We start from the raw sequence: 19,618 nt of genomic DNA, 5'->3' as shown, positions 1-19,618 counted from the left end.
AGGTAAGAATAAGGGGGGGGGGGTAGGGGGATCTTGCAGCAGAGAAGGTTTTTTACCTTAATGTATAGAATGCATTAAGGTAAAAAAAAACTTTAGGATTTAGAACCACTTTGTGAAATGTGTAATTTCTTTCAGTAACCATAGAACAGTAAATGTACTCTACAAAGTACAGGTGACTTTAAAGCAGTGGTTCTCAATCTAGGGTCAGGACCCCCTGGGGGGGGTCGAATAATGATTTGCCAGGGGTCACTGAATCCTGGGCTGTTCCTGAAGCCCACACAACTCTCCTAGCCGCCTCCCAGCAGGGCTATACCTGGATCCTGTGGCCACCCATCTGGGCTGTTCCTGGATCCCGCGGCCGCCCACTCAGCCTCTTCACAGGTGCTCATTCAGTTCACGTCATGGCTGGGGGGCAAAGACTAGAGGTCAGTTGACTGGTGAGAAAAGTGAAGTGGGAGGAGCTGGAGGAGACCCTATCTCCTGATTTTGGCATAGGTGTCACTGCTACGAGACACCACAAAGTCAGAGACACAGTGAAACCGGAGACACAGTAAGTAACACTACCTGTGATTATAGTTGCCAACAAAAAGGACTCGGGTAGCGTTAAATGTCTGTGGGTTAGGGGCGAAAATTACTTGTCTTGCCTCGGGTGCCGACAAAGCATGCTACAAAAATTATTTTACCGTTGGGGGTCCCAACAACTTGGGAAATGTTATCAAGGGGTCACAGCACTAGAAGGTTGAGAACCACTGCTTTAAAGCAAGAAACATGCAGCTAAATATGAGTATTAAAAAAGTGACATAAATATATTGTGGTGTACAATATATAATTGTGGTAATCCTCTTTTTTTTTTTTTTTTTTTGTTTTAGAAAACTCTCTGCATGCGTTGTGGAGGGAAATAACCACACTTGATGGAGTGAAGATCTACTATAATCCTTTCTCTGGAAGGTAAAAATTATGTTTGCTCTAGTGTCCTACTTGTTAAATATTACATGATTTCAAGTACCTACAGTATTTTGAAAAGTAAAAAAAAAAATGTAGGCAGATTCTAAAAGCTGAATTACCCTACACATTATCTTCAAGAATATGTATGATTTTGTTTGTGTGTGTGTGTGTGTGTGTAGTACCGGTCAAAGAAGTATTCCTTTCTCGTCCATTGAGGGACCCAAAAAGTCTTTCACCTTGGAGTTTAACTGCCACCTACTGATGGTCTCAACAAAAAAGTGTAAGCCAGCCCAGGATAACTTCTTCTACTACTAGTGTGTTTTTTGCTAGGATCCTTTGGAGATGGATGACATTTTTCAGTTCTGCTGTTAAAAGACTAACCCTTTTTCTTAATCAAGACCACTCTCTACATTCTCTGCTGCTAGAGCTAGTCTTTTTGATTGCAACTATTTGATGTGGCTCATCAGCCTGTTTTTTTAAGAGTTACATTTTAGACCCTGCTGAACTGGACAATGCGGAGCTAGCCTAGACATAGCCTTGGGGCACTGGATTCTGTGTTAGGTGCTTTCCAGACCCTGTTCTTAACAGATCCAGAGCTGCTGGCCTTGCCTAAGTGCTTGCCCCGTCTCTGCAAACTCCCACTCTTTTTCATTGTGGAAGCAGTTAAGGCTGTGGTTCTGAGCATCTCCCCACTGCTGCTTCTATATGCAGAAAAGCAATATGGAACTCTGATCCTTGTTTTGTTCCTGCTGCTCACCTGCAGTTACCTTCCCTTCCGGCCATTTGACCCTCATCTGCCACCACCTGTTTGGAAATTGTGAGTACCCTGAGGACTTGCCTTGTACCCTGAGCTTCAATTGGTTTATCACTACCTAGTCACATTATGTATAATCATAGCCACAGAGGTTACAGTCCCACTGCCACAGTTCTGGGGCTGCTAGTTCCATGCTTTCGGAAGGTACCAGTACCGGAAGGTACTGGTATTCTGTTATTTTATGCTCCTAAAGTCTTTTTCATCATTGGAGTCCTCTCTAGCTCTGCCAGGTGTAGCCAAGTCTCCTGCCTTGTATTGTCTCCCATGGCTTTGTGTAGGAGATCTACCCACAGGCTTAGCAGGTTTTGAGCCATTGGTTGTATTGACTTTATACGATTCTGTCATCCCATTCTTTACCTGACAAGCTTATCTTTAAAGAGCCACAGTTTACTATAAAACTGAACGATACCATTTCAGCTTGCATGGAAAATGTGTACCAATCTGAAACTCAAGGTTCAGTCTGTTTTCAGTCTCAGATCTTTTAAAGCCCCTGAAGTTGCAAAGACTGTTCCATTGCAGCCACTTTTCCCTGTTGGCATTGGATACACCCTGACATGCCCTTGACATCTACTAAACACTTTTTAGACTTGTTTTCTTTTGGAAAGATTTTGCAAATTAGTGGCCCACACTGTGGATTCGGTAGTGGCTCACATTAATAATGTGGTGCTAGGGAACATTCCTGCATTCAAAGACCCTATCGATGAATGGTTGGAAACCCTCTTTAAAGCTCAGTTTTATACTTCAGCTGCGATGACTTGCTGGAAACATCTTGGCTTGTTTCCTGCATTGTTCTTTGGTTAGTGGCGTTCCACCGATATAAAAGTCAGCAGCTACAAAAAGTGTAGCTGTTGACTTTTATTAATCGGACACTCACCCGTCACCCGGTCCAGCGATGTGGGCGTACGAAGCCTTGCTCCTCTCCTCCTCCTCTCTGCAGATCCGGCATTGTCACTGTGGGCACCTGACAGTGGCTGGCTGGGCAATCATCTGGGACCTGTGACGTGTCCCAGATGATTGCTGAGAGGGAGGGGAGAGGTGAACTTCCTTCTGGTGCCGGGGAGCCCCGGGAGGAAGTGGGAGCTGGATCCCTCTAAAAAGAGGGTATCCGCTCCCCCCCAAAAAAATTACATGCCAAACGTGCACTTAAAGCAGACCGCCACTAATCACCGGCAGCACCCTCCTCTAACCCTGGCCATATGATGGACCGTTTCGTAGAAAAAAACGGCTCGCGATCGTACGCGGCGGCGCGAACGGGACAGCCGCAAATCGAGGCCCCGGCCTACTCGGCGCCTGACATGGAGGTAAGCGGCGGTTCGGCCCCCTCCTCCACACATGCTGTCACGGCTCCGCCACACACATGGGATCACAATACAGACCTCATTGCCCAGGCTGTGGCAGCTCTCCTCTCCCCAATGATAGTGGCCTCTGTAGAGAAGGCCATCAGCACAGGCATGCAGAAGCTCCAGGCCCAGTTAGGGGAACATGCCTCCAGACTGAATGAGGCTGAACACCGCATCGCTAACATGGAGGAGGAATTGTATCAGGCCCAGTCCACGGAGCAGGCCCAAGACAAGACAGACAGGTACATCCTTGAGAAGCTGGACGATTTGGAAAATAGGTTAAGAAGGAGCAACCTGCGATTCGTGGGCATCCCAGAATCGCTACAACCTTTGGCACTTACGGATCTGTGCGCGAGTCGCATCCCCGAAGCATTAGGCCTCCGGATCCCCTGCACAGTCGAGCGTGCTCACCGCATGGGGACCTTTAATTCCGACCGCAAAACACCCCGACCCATAATCGCCAAGTACCTCAACTACTCGGACAAAGCTCTCATCTTACAGAAATTCAGACAGTCCAGAACCCTCCAGATCGACAGAATAAAGATCCTGATTTTTGCGGACTACTCCATAGAAGTATCCAAGAAAAGAAAAGCATTCCAACAGATCTGCTCAGGCTACACTGACTACAAGTTAAATTCACCTTGGCCTTCCCAGCTACCCTCCGGCTTAAAGCCCCCAACGGCGACCAACTCTTCTCCCAAGTGCCCACGCTCTCTCCCGCATGCTAACGATCAGACACTACTGGCATCAATGATGGACTCCCTCCACCTACACGACATCTGGCGCCTACGGCACCCAGCGGATAGGGATTTCACATTCTACTCTAACCCCCATAATGTTTTTAGGAGAATAGACTACTTGTTTTGCTCAGACGCTCTTGTCCCACTGATATTGGATGCTGACATCCATGACATTGTGATATCTGACCATGCACCTGTATCGACCACGCTCGATAACCCAGATTTACATCCGAGTCCCAGAATATGGCGTTTCCCTTCCTACCTCCACAACAACTCTGACTTCCGGCAACATATGGAAAATGCATGGTCTGAATACACCTCGACCAACTCATTGCACTCTGACAATCCTAATCTATTCTGGGAAGCAGGTAAAGCTTTCCTTAGAGGTTGTATAATATCCTATGCTGCCTCCTTCAAAAGAAACACCCTCAGGAACTATAAATTGGCCAGCTCACGACTACACCGCACCCAACGATCCCTTTACATGGACGACTACCCTGACAACAGAAAGGCATGGCTGACGGCCAAGCAATCCTTTGACACTTGGGCTGCAACGCTCGAACTGACCAAAAAGGCACACCTGGATGCCACCCTTCACAAATTCAACTATCCCCCCTGTTTACAAAAATTTCTCAGGAACTAGTTAACTGGATGGATCTGCCCCTTTCGCTCCTGGGAAGATGTCATCTAGTTAAAATGGTCAGTTTTGCCCACCTACTATATCCACTTCAGGCCATTCCTTTGCTTCTACAACATAAAGACATAAAACGTCTCAATTCGGCTATCTCTAGATTTCTCTGGCGAGGCAGACAACCACATATAACCTTTTCGAAGCTATATCTTCCCAGACGCGAGGAGGGTATCAGCCTCCGAAAAATCAGAACATACAACTTAGCCTGCCTATTAAGGACAGGTTTGGACTGGGTAGCCCAAGCATCTCGCTACTCCAACTTCCCCGTTGGAAACCGCAATGGTCCACCCTCTCTCCTTGGTAGCCCTTCTCCACTGTTAGTGGAAATCCATCCCCCCACCCCTTCAACACAACCTCTTGCTTCATGACACAGTCATCGCATGGAGAGAAGTTAGAAAGAGCCTCAAACTATCACCCTTTATATCTTGCCACCTCCCAATTCAGGGGAACCCGAGCTTCCCCCTAGGCCTGGAAAATCAGCCGTACCTCACCTGGCAGCAGAAGGGACTTAAGACATTTTTCTCGTTATGTGACCAGGAAACTGGTCGCCCCATCGATTTCCAAACTCTAGCCGACAAGTTCTCACTTCCCCCATCACACATCTTCCAATACGGGCAATGCATCAGCTTTCTGAAAAACGCCTGCAGAGAAGACTGCAAAAGATTCAAAGTATCTCTCACGGATATCCTTCTCTCACAGGGCTCTTACAAAATATCGGACATCTACCTACCTCTTCTCCTGAAAACTACTCCTCACCTAGCATCCTCGTCAGCTGCCAACTGGTCAAAAGACTTCCCAGACACCGAGCTAGTGGTCAAACGTCTACATGGTCTCAATACCATCCACAAACTGGTGCCCAACGAGATCTGGAGGGAAACCCAACTGAAGATCGTCCACCGGGTCCATATCCCCTTTCTTTTTAACAAACAGGCCCAAACCGCCCCCACCTACCCTCTTTGTCACCACCCCAGGCCTTCGCTGACCCATCGCTTCTGGTCGTGCACCTACATCTCCACCTTTTGGTACCCAAGTCCTATCATATATCTTCAAAGTAACCCTGCTGAAAATACCCAAAGACCCTCTACTTCTCATTTTTGGACACTGGGACCCCCAACTGCTACCCTGGTCGCTCTTATCTGTCCCCCCTAGCAAAGACTGGATTCTGATCTGCCTCTTGCTCGCCAGAAGATCCATCCTGAAAAACTGGATCTCCAACGTCTGCCCAAAGACCTCCCAACTCAAAAAGGAAATACTGCAACTACTTTATAAGGACAAGCTCAACACGGATTTGACACATGATCGGACTAAAACACGCTTCTATCACAAATGGCAAGCCTTTATGGCCTCAACACTCACTCCCACGGATATGGCAAATTTCGAGAAGCTTTCGTTCTCATATCAAAGCTCTCCCCCATTGCCTCAGCTGGCCCCGGTCTCTCCAATTTGATAGAACCACAACGGAAGGAATCCAACTCCTGACAAGGCATCTAGGGGCCAGACCCCCTCTGGACACCCAACTCCTTCTTCCCCCTCTAAACGTATCAAAAGAGACTGCCACTCTCGAAACTGCAGCCAAAGTCTCGCTGTCTACCCTCTTTCTACATCAACAACTTGATCTTGGTGCCCACACCCTCCCCCCTCTCCCTGCCCCCCCCATCCTTTCTTGGAATCATCCTCTAGTTCCCTTTCGGGAGCCCTAGGGTCCCTCCCTCTTCTCAGATCCATCCAGTTACCCTTTTGCTTTTCAATTTGAAGGTTGTTATCCTTGTACTGTGATTACATCCCTGTTGTCAACCCCACTTTGGGGGCTCAGGTTCACTATCCCTAGGTTACTAGACTCTTTATTATTACCATTGTTTTATTTTTTGTTTTTTCTTGTATGCAAAAATTTTGAAAAATGTACCAATGCTATCAATTCTATACTCTGATTGAAACTTCTTTCAATAAAAATATATATATAAAAAAAAGCTGTTGTGGTTGGGTAAGTGTTTCTTGATCTTTGGTGGCATCAAGCATTGGTTCAATGTGCGAGGCTGCCATCTGGCCTTCTGTGGAGGCTGCAGCCTCATGTGATGCTAGCTTCAAGCAGCTCATTAGCTACAAGCGATCTCCATTTTTTTAATGTTCTTTGGGCCTGGTAGTGATTATTTGCTGTTGGCCACCCATATATTAGACTGCTTTTGGATGCTCTGAGGCAAAAGACTTCCTGTGTCCCTCAATGGAGGGGAAAGATAAGGGGATTTTTGAACTTGCCATCAAATTGCCATGCATTTTTTTTTTCCTAGAATTTCAAGAAAAGGATTTTATGGTGAGCACAAAAATCCTATTATTTTGTTAATGTAATAACATGACTATTGTATTAAACTGGTAAAACATCTTTTTGATCTTATCTGCTTGTGGTATTTTACAAAAGCCAGTCCCAGCTATGACCTCTACTTCATCTTTGTTTCAAATTTACTGTCTTCCAGTATCATTCAGGAATACCCTGCTGCTTCTCATGAGTGGCCTGGAGGAATTCTTGCAGATGAAATGGGCCTCGGAAAGACAGTGGAAGTTCTGAGTTTGATCCTTTGTCATCCAAGAAAAGATCTTCAAGCTGACTTGCTGATGTTACCTGAGGTAAAAATAATGTTGGCTCTAAGGTCCCATGTACATGGATGCTTAGCAGCTCCAGTGTTATGCCCCGTACACACGACCGGGATTTCCGACGGAAAAAGTCAGTTGGGAATCGCAACGGGAAAAAAGAGAGCCAGTTCTCTTTTTTTTGCCGGATGTTTTTGGCAGTTCCTTTCTGGAACCCAGTGAGCTGCACATGCTACTTACAGCCGCCAATACAAAAGAATGGCTATGCTTGACCAAATGCCTATAGCTTCTACTTTGGTGCTGTCTTTACTTTTTGTCATGCAATGTTTAAAGCATAATTTTTATAATTAGAATAAAATAAAACTGTTATAGCATCATGTTCCACAATTAATTTCCCATACAAAATATATACAGTAATACCTCAGATTGCGGGTAACGTGGTTTACGAGCATTTTGCTATACAAGGTTTTTAAAAAAAAAAAATCCTGACTCGGTTTGCGAGCGCTGTCTTGCAAGATGAGCAGGATTTAAGTCTGTCGTGTGCAGTACCGCATGCGGCCAGAGGTGCGGGGGTACCGGTGATACTCTGAGACACTCCGTTCCCAAATTTTTCCGAGTGTCTTCGGCGCCCCCGCGCCTCTGGCCACATACAGTACTGCATACACCAGCAGTAACTGTGTAACGCCTTTTCTGAGCTTCCATTAATTCTAATGGGGAAACTCTCTTTGATATACGAGAGCTTTGGATTACAAGCATTCTTCTGGAACGAATTATGCTCGTAATCCAAGGTACTACTGTACATAAATACTTGGCCAAGATATTTAAAATATCTGCTCTCATATTGCTATTGATATCATACTAATCTTTGTTTTGTGAACAAAACGCATATTAAAATGAGCTAATTCGTGCCCAATTGTATTCCTGCACCTCTATGGTGATTATATTGCTTGCAAATTATTCCAGAATATGTAAAGCGCCTTATATGACTGAACATCCATGTATACTAATCAAAACAGGGCATGGCCAATACATGCTTTTTTTGTAAATTTGGGTATTTGATATATAGTGTGGTTGATTAAGTCCCGTCGGATCTTTTATTTTTCTCGTGGGTTCATAATTCAATTACCAAGAACTCTAAAATAGTTGTCATGGGCAGAATGTGCAGTAGAAATGTTCCATCCCTACAATGCTATGCCTGCCACAAAGCTTTCTAAGGTTGAGCATCTCTGCACAATCTTGTTCTTGATGCCATGTTTCTTAGGAAAGTGCCATTATTTTCTGCCCTTTTGAAACCTGGGAAAGCCATCATTGACTGCACATGCCTGTGGCCAAAGACATTGCACATGCCCATCATGGCTGTCATTTTGGTGAGGGCAGCTGTGCTTTAGCAAAATGATATTTAGGACAATCGGATCCTATTGCTGCTATTAGTATGTATGCTACCAGAACCATTTTGTCAATACAACGATTGCTGTCCTCAACAAAATGGCATTAGCAATGCATGTGGCATGCACAGTAAGGCATGTTCTTTATGAATGGCATTTTATTAAGCATGAACAGTGGACATGATTTTTTAAAGATAAACAACCAAAATAGCTCTGGAAGTTGGCATGTGCATGTTATGTTCTTGGGTGCCTTTTTGATGAGGATAGCAACGGTTGATTTCCCTTTTCAAAATGATGATGCCATTTTGAAAAGGATTACTGTACTCTGCAAAATGATACCCGGGATGACTAGGCCACTTAAAAGGCAAGTGTTATGCCGTGTACACACGGTCGTTTTTCGGCATGAAAAAAAAACAGACGTTTTTAAAAACGCCATTTAAAATCATTGTGTGTGGGCTTCACATCGTTTTTCTGCTTCTGAAATGTCGTTTTTCGGGTTGTAAAAAATGATCGTGTGTGGGCAAAAACAACACTTTAAACCCGCGCATGCCCAGAAGCAAGTTATGAGACGGGAGCGCTCGTTCTGGTAAAACTACCATTCATAATGGAGTAAGCACATTCATCACGCTGTAACAGACAAAAAAAGCGCACATCGTCTTTTACTAACAAGGAATCAGCTAAAGCAGCCCAAAGGCGAATAAAACTTCCCCTTCAGAGTGCCGTCGTACGTGTTGTACGTCACCGCGCTTTGTTCATCATTTTTCAAAAACGATGGTGTTTGGGCAACATCGTTTTTAATGATGAAGTTGGAAAAACTTCGTTTTTTGGACATGCTGAAAAAGGATTTTGAGGCTTAACCGCTTAAGGACTGCCGCACACATATATACATCTGCAGAATGACACGGCTGGGCACAAGGGTGTACATTTACGTCCCCTTTGAGAGCCAAGCCATGGGTCGCGCAGCACGCCGGCGGCGCGCTCGCGACCCGGTCCTAAGCTCTGTGACCGTCCCCGCGGGAACCGTGGACCCGATCGCAGCCGGTGTCCCGCGATCGGGTCACAGAAAGGAAGAACGGGGAGAGGTAAGTGTAAACAAACCTCTCCCCGTGCTTCCTAGTGAAACTGACACTGACCGTCTGTTCCCTGTCATAGGGAACGACGATCAGTGACATCACACGCTGAGCCATGCCCCCCACAGTAAGAAACACAAATCAGGGCACACTTAACCCCTACAGCGCCACCTACAGGTTAACCCCTTCACTGCCAGTTTCATTTTCACAATAATCAGTGCATTTTTATAGCACTGTTTGCTGTATAAATGACAATGTCCCAAAATAGTGTCAAAAGTGTCCAATGTGTCCGCCATAATGTCGCAGTCACGATAAAAATCGCTGATCGCCGCTGATAGTAAAAAAAAATATATTAATAAAAATGCCATAAATCTATCCCCTAATTTGTAGACGCTATAACTTTTGCGCAAACCAATCAAACGCTTATTGCGTTTTTTTTTTTACCAAAAATATGTAGAATACGTATCGGCCTAAACTGAGGAAGAAAAATGTTTTTTTTATATTTTTTGGGGATATTTATTATAGCAAAAAGTAAAAAATATTGTTTTGTTTTTTTAAATTGTCGCTCTATTTTTGTTTATAGCGCAAAAACTAAAAACCGCAAAGGTGATCAAATATCACCCAAAAAAAATCTCTATTTGTGGTGAAAAAAAGGACTCCAATTAAAGCGACGCAGTGCCGAATCGCAAAAAGTGGCCAGGTCTTTAAGCTGCATAATGGTCCGGGGCTTAAGCGGTTAATTGACTCAACTTAAATTTTTACCGTTTTTACCGTAGTATGACATAAAGTATTTGCTGTACATGCTAGTACTCCAGGTGGACCTTGGCAGAGAGGAAAGATCTACAGCGGGTAGTAAATGGCCTGGTGGATTATTGGCTCCCTGCTTTCCAGTTTGCGAGATATCCACTCAAGCCATCTTTGTAAAAGAGGCTTAAGTATTATGAAAGGTCTCACGCATCCCAGGCATTCTTTGTTTTCCAGATTCCTCAGGTAGGTTTTGAATTATCCTCACTCAGGCTAAAATATTAAAGAATAGATTTTTCCTCTGAGCTGTAAATAAGCCGTTGAACAAAGTTTAGATGTAATTGCATAAATTCAATAGCTGTTTGATTTTGTAAATGATTTTGGTTTTATTTTTTTTATTGTGACTATTATGCTGCTTCATGAAGGTGATTGCTGTCAAACGACTTTTTGCTGGGTTGTGTAGTAATGCAAAAACCATAAAAGTATCTTGTCCTATCTTATTTGACAATTAAAACATTATTTTCTCTTCCGTTCATGGACGGACACAGCAGCCCTTGACCTTAGGGTTATAGCCGCTTCCTTCCAGGAGAGTTAGGCAGAAAAAAAGGCACTTTAAGTGTTAACAACACTTTTCTCAGTGAAGCTCCTCCCAGGGGGTGTGGTTCCCCAGGTATAACCCACACCCTGCTCTAGCAGCCTCAGTTTTTCTCTGCCTAACGTCAGGCCCTCTAGAGTCCTGTACTCTGGAGATTTTTTTTGCTTTTTATTGTTTTGTTCCTGCATTTTTGAATCCTGTGATTCTTCTATCAACAGCCGACTGGGTAACAGGCTGGGTCTTGACTCTTGTAGTCCCCCCATGTTCGGCCATCGAGCATGTGCCGGCCCTCAGCTCAGCTTTGGGTCATCCACGACAGGCCCCATTGCTCCAGGGGCGGCCGGGGAACTTCTTGTTCCAGGCCACACATATGACCGGTCTCTATTGCTTTGTCACAGTGTGTCTGGCCGACAGCCATGCCGTTAGTGGACATTGGTTCTGTCTTTTTTTTTTTTAAAGTGTATTTTGTGCGTGTACTTGAGAGAGGAGCCGGACTGCAGGAGTTGGGAGTAGGCAGGCCTCCCCCAGAGGCAATCTGCCACCTTTCTCCATGCCCCGGGTGGCAATGGTGGGTGTGTGAGGGGGTCCTCCCACACAGCCCGCCCTACCTGCTCCGCTTTGAAGCCCAACGGGGCAGAGGGACTCCCTATAAGGGAGTGAGAGGATCTAGCCCGCTCAACCAGCCCCGTTAGTCCTTCGCCTCTCTTTTTAGAGACCGCGTGGTCAAAGTGCGTGCATGTTAACCCAATTTCGAGTGCGTGTAAGTGTGGTGGTTTTTGTGGGAGGGGGTGGGTGTACTAAGCGCAGGCTTACCTCGCATAGCACACCCACCGGGAGCCGGGCTGAGACCACCAAACTCAATTCACATGTAGCTGAGACCGGGATCCGAACCTCTAGCTGCAGAGGTGAATGGCTTGTCAGCGCAGTGCCAATCGCATTGAGCCACCGCAGCTCCCTGACATTGGTTCTGTCTGGTATACCTCCAGCTGGTGGTCGCAGGATGGGTAAGTAGTGGCCCCTTGCTCAGGTAAGGTGGTATGGCTGGTGTTTTCCCCTGGGAAGTCGACTGAGGGTTCACCCTGCTTAACTCTCTCCCTTATTTCCTCTCCCTCCTTCCCCATTTTGGGTAGCGGCTGTGAGGGTGGGCTTTCTGGGGTCTCTTTATTACCACCAGGGCCTGTGTGTATAGCAGGGGCTGTGTTTTTTACTCTGGGGGGTGCTACTGTATGCTGCTGTGTAGTGTGAGGTGTTTGGTGCATCACTGTGGAATTTAAACTGCGCCACAGCCGCCATTTTGCCGTGGTCGCGGTTTACATAGCTCGGCGGCCATTTTCCTGTAGCCCGCTGGTGATTTTTACCTCAGAAGGCGGCCATCTTGGAAATGTCTTGGCCTCTTGTGTCAGTTTTAGCGCTGCAAAACGCCGCAAATCTTCCCGGAGGTGACAAACGCAGCACAGCCAGCACATCAGAGCACACCTAGGGTTTTCAGCTCTCTCTCCAACCGGGTGGGATGGTGAGTCCCTGGGAGGCTTCACCTTCTATTTTTACAGCCGGGAGGTGACCGGTGGGGTGTTCTGCCTCCAGTACACAGCGGTGGGGCAATATAATAAATGTTTGCTTTTGAGTTGAATACTGCCAAATACCAGAAAAATGTATAACAGGATATTGTGTTAATTGGTATTAGTATATTATACATGTTATACTTGCCTGCTTTGTGCAATGGTTTTGGATCCTCTTCTTTTTGGGTCCCCCTGCCGGCAGTCCTGGCTCCTTCCCCTCACTGATTGCCCCCAATAGCAAGCCTCTTGCTATGGGGCACTCGAGTAGGTTCGCTCCCGAGCCACACTCTCTGTGTCCTTTCACACATGGAGCGTGTTTCGCCCCCGCCCCCTTCTCTCTCCTCATTGGCCACTCGCTGTGAGAACACTCCACTTCCTCAGGAGCAGATGCACTATAAAAATTAAAGGTTCGACATGTGGTGCTGTGAGATAAGGGTTATCTGGGGGCGTTGGCACTGGAAGCTGTGGGAGTACTGCCCGCACACACCAACGCATAGTTGGGAGGTCTAGCAGGGGATAATGAATCTCCATTGGATAATCGGTAATAACATGACTGGTAATCCCAGGGAATTCTTATATTGTTTGAAGCCAAAGGGGTAGTTACACCAAATATTGATGTGATTTAGATTTTTCTTTTGATTGCTCACTATGCATTTTGTAAATTTATAAAAAAAAAAAAAACAATTGAAATATATCTTTTTGATAGAATTTTTACTTTACAGCATTTCTTCACAACTGCCTAAAACCTGTGCCGAGTACTGAGTGTATATGCTCTATATTACCAAAAGTATTGGGACACCTGCCTCTACACGCACATTAACTTTAATGGCATCCCAGTCTTTGTCCGTAGGGTTTAATATTGAGTTGGCCCACCCTTTGCAGCTATAACAGCTTCAACTCTTCTGGGAAGGCTGTCCACAGGGTTTAGGAGTGTGTCCGTGGGAATGTTTGACCATTCTTCCAGAAGCGCATCTGTGAGGTCAGGCACTGATGTGGACAAGAAGGCCTGGCTCGCAGTCTCTGCTCTAATTCATCCCAAAGGTGTTCTATCGGGTTGAGGTCAGGACTCTGTTCAGGTCACTCAAATTCTTCCACCCAAAACGATGTCATTCATGTCTTTATGGACCTTGCTTTGTGCACTGGTCAAAATCATTTGCCTAAGCCAGTAATAACTATGGAACAGCTGCAAATCTAAGCTTAGGTTTGTCAGAACCATACTAGGGTGGTTGAAATAGGATCCTTCTGCAGAACCCTGGGATAACACTTCTGTATTAAAACTGACTGTATTGAAGTCATTTAGGTAAAATGTAGTGCAACAAGCAGTGATTTTTTTGGTTATCTTTGACAACTGATAGGAGGTCAAGCGGTATTAAACCCAAAAACAAAAATTTAATTTACTGCAGCTTACTTATTCTTAAATGTGGTGTTTGGATTAGTTTCTTTTTATTCCCCTTTATTGTCACCTGGCGATACTGCCAGTAACATGCGAATATGTCTCCACTGCACTGGAGGGGCAAAGGAGACACCTTTTGGACTGCAGAATTTTAAGGATTGATAAGCTGCAATATACTACTTTGTTATTTTGGGTTTGATGCCACTTTAAACTTGCAGCAGCTTAGTAGCATGGCACCATTGAAGGTCCATACATTTTTAAAAATGATTTTGCACAGTCATAGGACACTGGGGCACATGATTCCATCAGTGCATAACAATAACAGGCACACAAAAAGTGAAAAAAAAAAAAAAATTGGCAAAAAGTTGCATTTAAGCTTAACTATGCAGCTCTGGTGCTATTGGTACTAACACTGGGATTTAGAAAAAAACATGACTTTTTTATCTGTACAAATGTTGGATATGTATCACTTTTTTTTCTGAAAAGCAATATTTTCTTTATCTCAGGGAAGAGTCGTAAACTATTTTATTCCAACTCCACCAGTAGAAACATCTAAAAAAAGAAAAGCTGGAGATACCAGATTAATTTACCCAAGTAAGTGTGTTGTTTGTTGTGCATGCTAATTTTTAATTAAGAAGTGTTGATCTGTATATGTGACTATATATATCAGAACCTAACAAACCTCAAGAGCCAGTTCATTTAAAGTGTTACTAAACCCACAACAGTAAAATCAGTCTGTATATGCAGTTAAGTACACTTGTTATATTCACTGTGAAATCTAAGGGGTTAATCCTCTGCATTGTGTAAGAAAGGCTGTTTGATCCTGTATGCACAGATCCTCCTCTTCTTCCACTGACCCCAGAACAGGTGTGAATAAGACATAGTTACTGGAGTCAGGCTGCACATGCTCAGTTTAATGTGTATTGCTAGAGAGTTTTTTTTTTGGGAGAGTGTATGTAAATAGCACAGGGTGAATCAGCATGGTCCAGACAGAGGGTAAGGGGTCCTGGATCCTGACAGGACAGCTCAGTGCAGTATGAAAACTCCTACAATCTTTAACCAGGAACTGATAGAAGTCACTGCTGATGAGAAAAGGTATTTTGTAGTTTATATTTTCTAAAACAATTGCATTTCCATGTTCTGTGTACTGTGGGAGACCAGATATAGTGAATGCAGGATCCTGGGTTTAGTAGCACTAAAACAATAGAGCCTGGTACCTTTTTTAAACACATAAGATTTTGGGGAAAATCAAGTGACAATCTCTTATGGAAGACCCTTAACGATTAGCCCCCATTCGAAGGAGTGGTTAATGGGACATATTAAAAAATAAATAAAAATTCCTTTGTTCTTGCTGTTCAAAACCTCCTGTCCTCCATTCACATTAACATGTACAGTATGGCTAGCATGGCTAGCACAGCCGACCTTACCACTGTATCAGATAGTTAGAAATACACAAAATAGCATGCTTCTGTACCACATATAATAATACGCTAGAGCATATCGGTTATTTCTATATAATCCGGTGTTTACCACTGCACACATATCAGTGATAAAAAATGGGCCCGGGTGCGCAGCATAGACTTTACTACATATAATCCAAAAGAGAGGGCGACACTCATGGGTCTTGAGAGGTTAATGGACAGTGAAGATTTTATTTTGACGTTTTCGATGAAGCACAAGCTCATCTTCCTCAGGACAGGTCTGGAAGAAGATGAGCTTGTGCCTCATCGAAAACGTCAAAATAAAATCTTTACTGTGCATCCTCCTTTCAAGACCCATGATTTCTGTTCTCTCTTTTGGATTAAATTTCTGTATAGATATTGAAGATTTTACATACAAATGTGTTACCGTATATATACTCGAGTATAAGCCGAGTTTTTCAGCACATTTTTTTGTGCTGAAAATGCCCCCCTCGAGTCACCTTTTTGCGCCTGATCTCCCCTACTTTGGGGACCCGATACCGGCCGGCCGTAGGTCACCTGGACCCCACCTTGGCACACATATAGCCACACTCTTCCTCTACAAGTGTGCAAAGTTTGCTGTCCGGTTGGACCTACGGCCGGGGAGCACCGATTTTTCAAATTCGGGCACCCCTCCATAGACTCCCATGTTAAACGGTCATTTCTCCAATAAATTTGGGGACCCGGTACCGGCCCCAGTTCTCCTCTACAAGTGTGCAAAGTTTGCTGTCTGGGGGATCTACGGCCGGGGAGCAGCGATTTTTCAAAGCCGGGCACCCCTTCTATATACACCCATGTTAAACGTAAGTCTAGTCATGGACACAGTGAGGCATGGGCACAGTGAGGTATGGACAAAGTGAGGCATGGGGGCACAGTGGGGCATGGGGGCACAGTGAGGCATGGGGGCACAGTGAGGCATGGGGGCACAGTGAGGCATGGATACAGTGAGGCATGGACACAGTGAGGCATGCACATGGATACAGTGAGGCACAGTGAGGCATGCAGATGGGGACCATATACTCGAGTCAATGCGTTTTCCCATTTTTTTTGTGGTTAAATTAGGTGCCTCAGCTTATATTCGGGTCAGCTTATACTCGAGTATATACGGTATTTTGTGAATAATAACCTCCTTTATTTTATGCCACTTTTAGTCATAGTTTAGTTTAGTGCATAGTTTACAGACCACCCCTTGGTACGTTTGTGTAGTTCGAACAGAAACTCTTTATGTTTATTAATGTTTGCATAATTAATAAATAATCTCAACAAACCAAAACACAATTTAATAGTTTATTATACTTAAAATATCGTTTTGCTTTTATAGGTTTACAAGTTATGATTCTTGCAGCAATCAAGGAATTGAGTGTAAGCAAAGGTGTGTCTGTAATCGGCATACTTAAATATGTGAACTCTGTATACAGTTATGACATGCAGAGAAACCATCGGCTGCTTAAAAAGACATTGGAAAAACTACTATCTAAAAAGATTGTGGAGCAGGTTAAAGGACGTGGACTTCAAGGATCTTTTAAGCTGGGGGTGAATTACAAAGAAGAGATGACACAAGATAAACAACAAACACTGGTATGAAACGCTTGATAGTATATACTCTGTTTACTGGAAACACTTTCCTTTTTACTTCTTTGTTGAGGACTTGTAGCCTCTGTGAGCCTTTGTCTATAGTGGAAATAAATCCCATTAATTTAACTTAAAATTTAAAAACGGTAACATCAAATTCTTGTATTTTCAATTTGTCCATAAAAGAAGTTTGCAAGGAAAAAAAAACATTCAATGCATGCTGTGGATGATAACTATTGAAAGTGCTTGTTAACCCGAACAAATGGTCAAATCATTAAATGTCTTGTATCATAACTGATCACATATGCATCACCTTGGCAACTGCAGATCAAACAAATGCTAAGATGGCAGCTTCCATGGCTGTAAAGGATAGGAGGGTTTTGTTTTGGCATTAAGAGTGGGCTCTAGAAGGCAGGAAGACACTGATTAGCTGCATCTTCCTGAGCAGAATCCACCCCTGTCTACACCTGAACAGTGGAAGTGATGGTGAAGTAGTGGCCAATCTTACTCCAGGGACACTAGGAAAAAGGTAAGTATTTCCAAATACTCCCTCCAGGGTTGCACTGTCTTTTTTTTTTAAATTACAGCAGCAAGGCAAACCTAATGTCAAGTTTTTACTTATGGTCTAAAAATGCACAATAAGTAATAGTCTAATAGGTAGATTCAGGTAGGGGCGCGCTAATTTGCGGCGGCGTAGCCTAGCTTGTTTACATTAGGCCGCCTTAAGTAAGAGAGGCAAGTACATGATTCTCAAAGCACTTGCCTCCTTACTTAGGGCGGCGTAGTGTAAACTCGGCGGGCGTCAGGGCGCCTAATTCAAATGGGTTGGAGGGGGGCGTGTTTAATGGTAATGAGGCTTGACCTCAAGTTTTTGACGTTTTTTGGCTACTGCGCATGCGCCGGGCGCCTACATTTCCCAGTGCGCATTGCGGCTAAGCACGCCGTACGGGCATATTGATTTCGACGTGGACGTAAACGACGTAAATCCCGATTTGCGGACGACGTAAACATTTCGAATTTCGCGGCGGGAACGGCGGCCATACTTGACATTACTATTCCACTAGGGCCTAGCTCTAACTTTACCCGGCCTATCTCTTACGTAAACGGCGTAAAAGTACTGCGTCGGCCTGGCGTACGTTCGTGAATCGGCATATCCCCTCATTTACATATTCTACGCCGACCGCAATGGAAGCGCCACCTAGCGGCCATCCAAAATATTGCAATCTAAGATAGGACGGCGCAAGCATACGCTTAAACATAGGTCAGCTTAGATTCTGAGTTAGGTCGGCTTATCTACTGATAAGCCAGCCTAACTCTTTCTGAATCTACCTATAAATCTACTTTTATAAGAAAATGTATGTGCTAACACATACTATCCTAACTTGCTTTAGTCATGCTATCCTTCAATTGACTCAAATTCTAAAATGCACCATGCAAGACTTTTATGAACTGTAGCACATTGGTGAAAAACAAATGCTGCATAAAAATAGAAATTGATACTAAAGCGCTACTATGTATCAAATGAATGAAACAAAAGGATGAATAAATGATAGCAGCTGCAACCATTCAAAGTAACCTGTGACCAAAAATTGCAATAGTGTGAATGTAATGGTGCTCTAAAATCAACCCTGATGTAGTGCACAGTGAGAATAACTGAAAATGATCCTAGTGAAACATAAGCTCTGTGCTTATAAATAATAATAGGGCAATGACTGACTAGAATGCTGACATAAGTGATCCTAAACAATAATGTGCAAACAAATAACTGACAGCCCCTAGATGATAAGAGTCCTGGATAAAGGTGGTACGTGATGTCCGTGGGTACACTCATAGATCTTCCTTCATCAACATGCACTTGATCTCAATCTACAATTGCTTGTATGTGATGAGCAGGATATATACCAAGAAAGAGAGGAAACGATCATTGCACAGTGTAATCACCATTCCGCATAATGCCAAACAATTGCGTGTGTATAAGCACTCACATGTAGCCAGGAATCAGAAGCGCATAGCAGCTCAGTGAAAGGCAATCTCCTCACTCGATCGTGTCACTCGGCTCCTCCCCCTATGCGTTGCGTCAATGCCACGTGACTTATTCATGTCCCAGTTATTCTCACTGTGCACTACATCAGGGTTGATTTTAGCGCACCATTACATTCACACTAAATGCTGCATAAACCAGTGTTTTTCATTTTTTCTCCATTTATTAGGCTGATGCTGAGAGCTGGAGGACAAAAGTCCTTACCGCTGTCCAAACAGTAAGATTCATAAGATAAGCAGACCTCCTAATTTATTTTTGTTAATATATATATATATATATATATATATATATATAATATTCTTAGCACTAGACGTTAAAGGAGTTGTAAAGGAACATTTTTTTCACCTTAATGCAATCTATGATGCCGCCCCCCCCCCCCCCCCGAGCCCCCGTTTTACTTACCTGACCCCACCAAAGTCCTGCTCTCGGTCCCGAGATACTCTTCGCCGCTCAGCCTGGCCGCCGATTGGCTAGAGCAGATGGATTGAGAGCAGCGACATCCAGTGATGCGGCGCGCCGAGGGGCGGGGCCGAGTTATACAGTTGCTATACAGTTGTAATATGGTTGCTTGCTGTATCACGGGAGCGCGCCCGCAAGGACTCATCACCATGTGAGCTCTCTCGCATGAATGTGGTGAGTTCTTGCGGGGAGGACCAGAGACAGCCACCGAGGGACCCCAGAAGACG

General features: G+C 44.4%; 1 protein-coding gene across 1 annotated transcript in view; it reads left to right on the top strand.

The window, feature by feature from the left end:
• SHPRH (SNF2 histone linker PHD RING helicase) overlaps positions 1-19,618 on the top strand; it is a 146,575-nt gene that overhangs the window by 39,731 nt on the left and 87,226 nt on the right. Inside the window, exons 5-8 of the mRNA XM_040350870.1 lie at positions 870-948; positions 6,999-7,149; positions 14,366-14,453; positions 16,641-16,897. Of these exons, the coding sequence (XP_040206804.1) occupies positions 870-948; positions 6,999-7,149; positions 14,366-14,453; positions 16,641-16,897 (575 nt within the window). The remainder of the gene's footprint in view (positions 1-869; positions 949-6,998; positions 7,150-14,365; positions 14,454-16,640; positions 16,898-19,618) is intronic.

The sequence above is a fragment of the Rana temporaria genome, chromosome 4, assembly GCF_905171775.1.
Source record: "Rana temporaria chromosome 4, aRanTem1.1, whole genome shotgun sequence".
In the NCBI taxonomy this organism is placed as follows: domain Eukaryota; kingdom Metazoa; phylum Chordata; class Amphibia; order Anura; family Ranidae; genus Rana; species Rana temporaria.
Note: the sequence above shows the minus strand (reverse complement) of the source record. Positions and strands in the feature narration are given on the sequence as shown.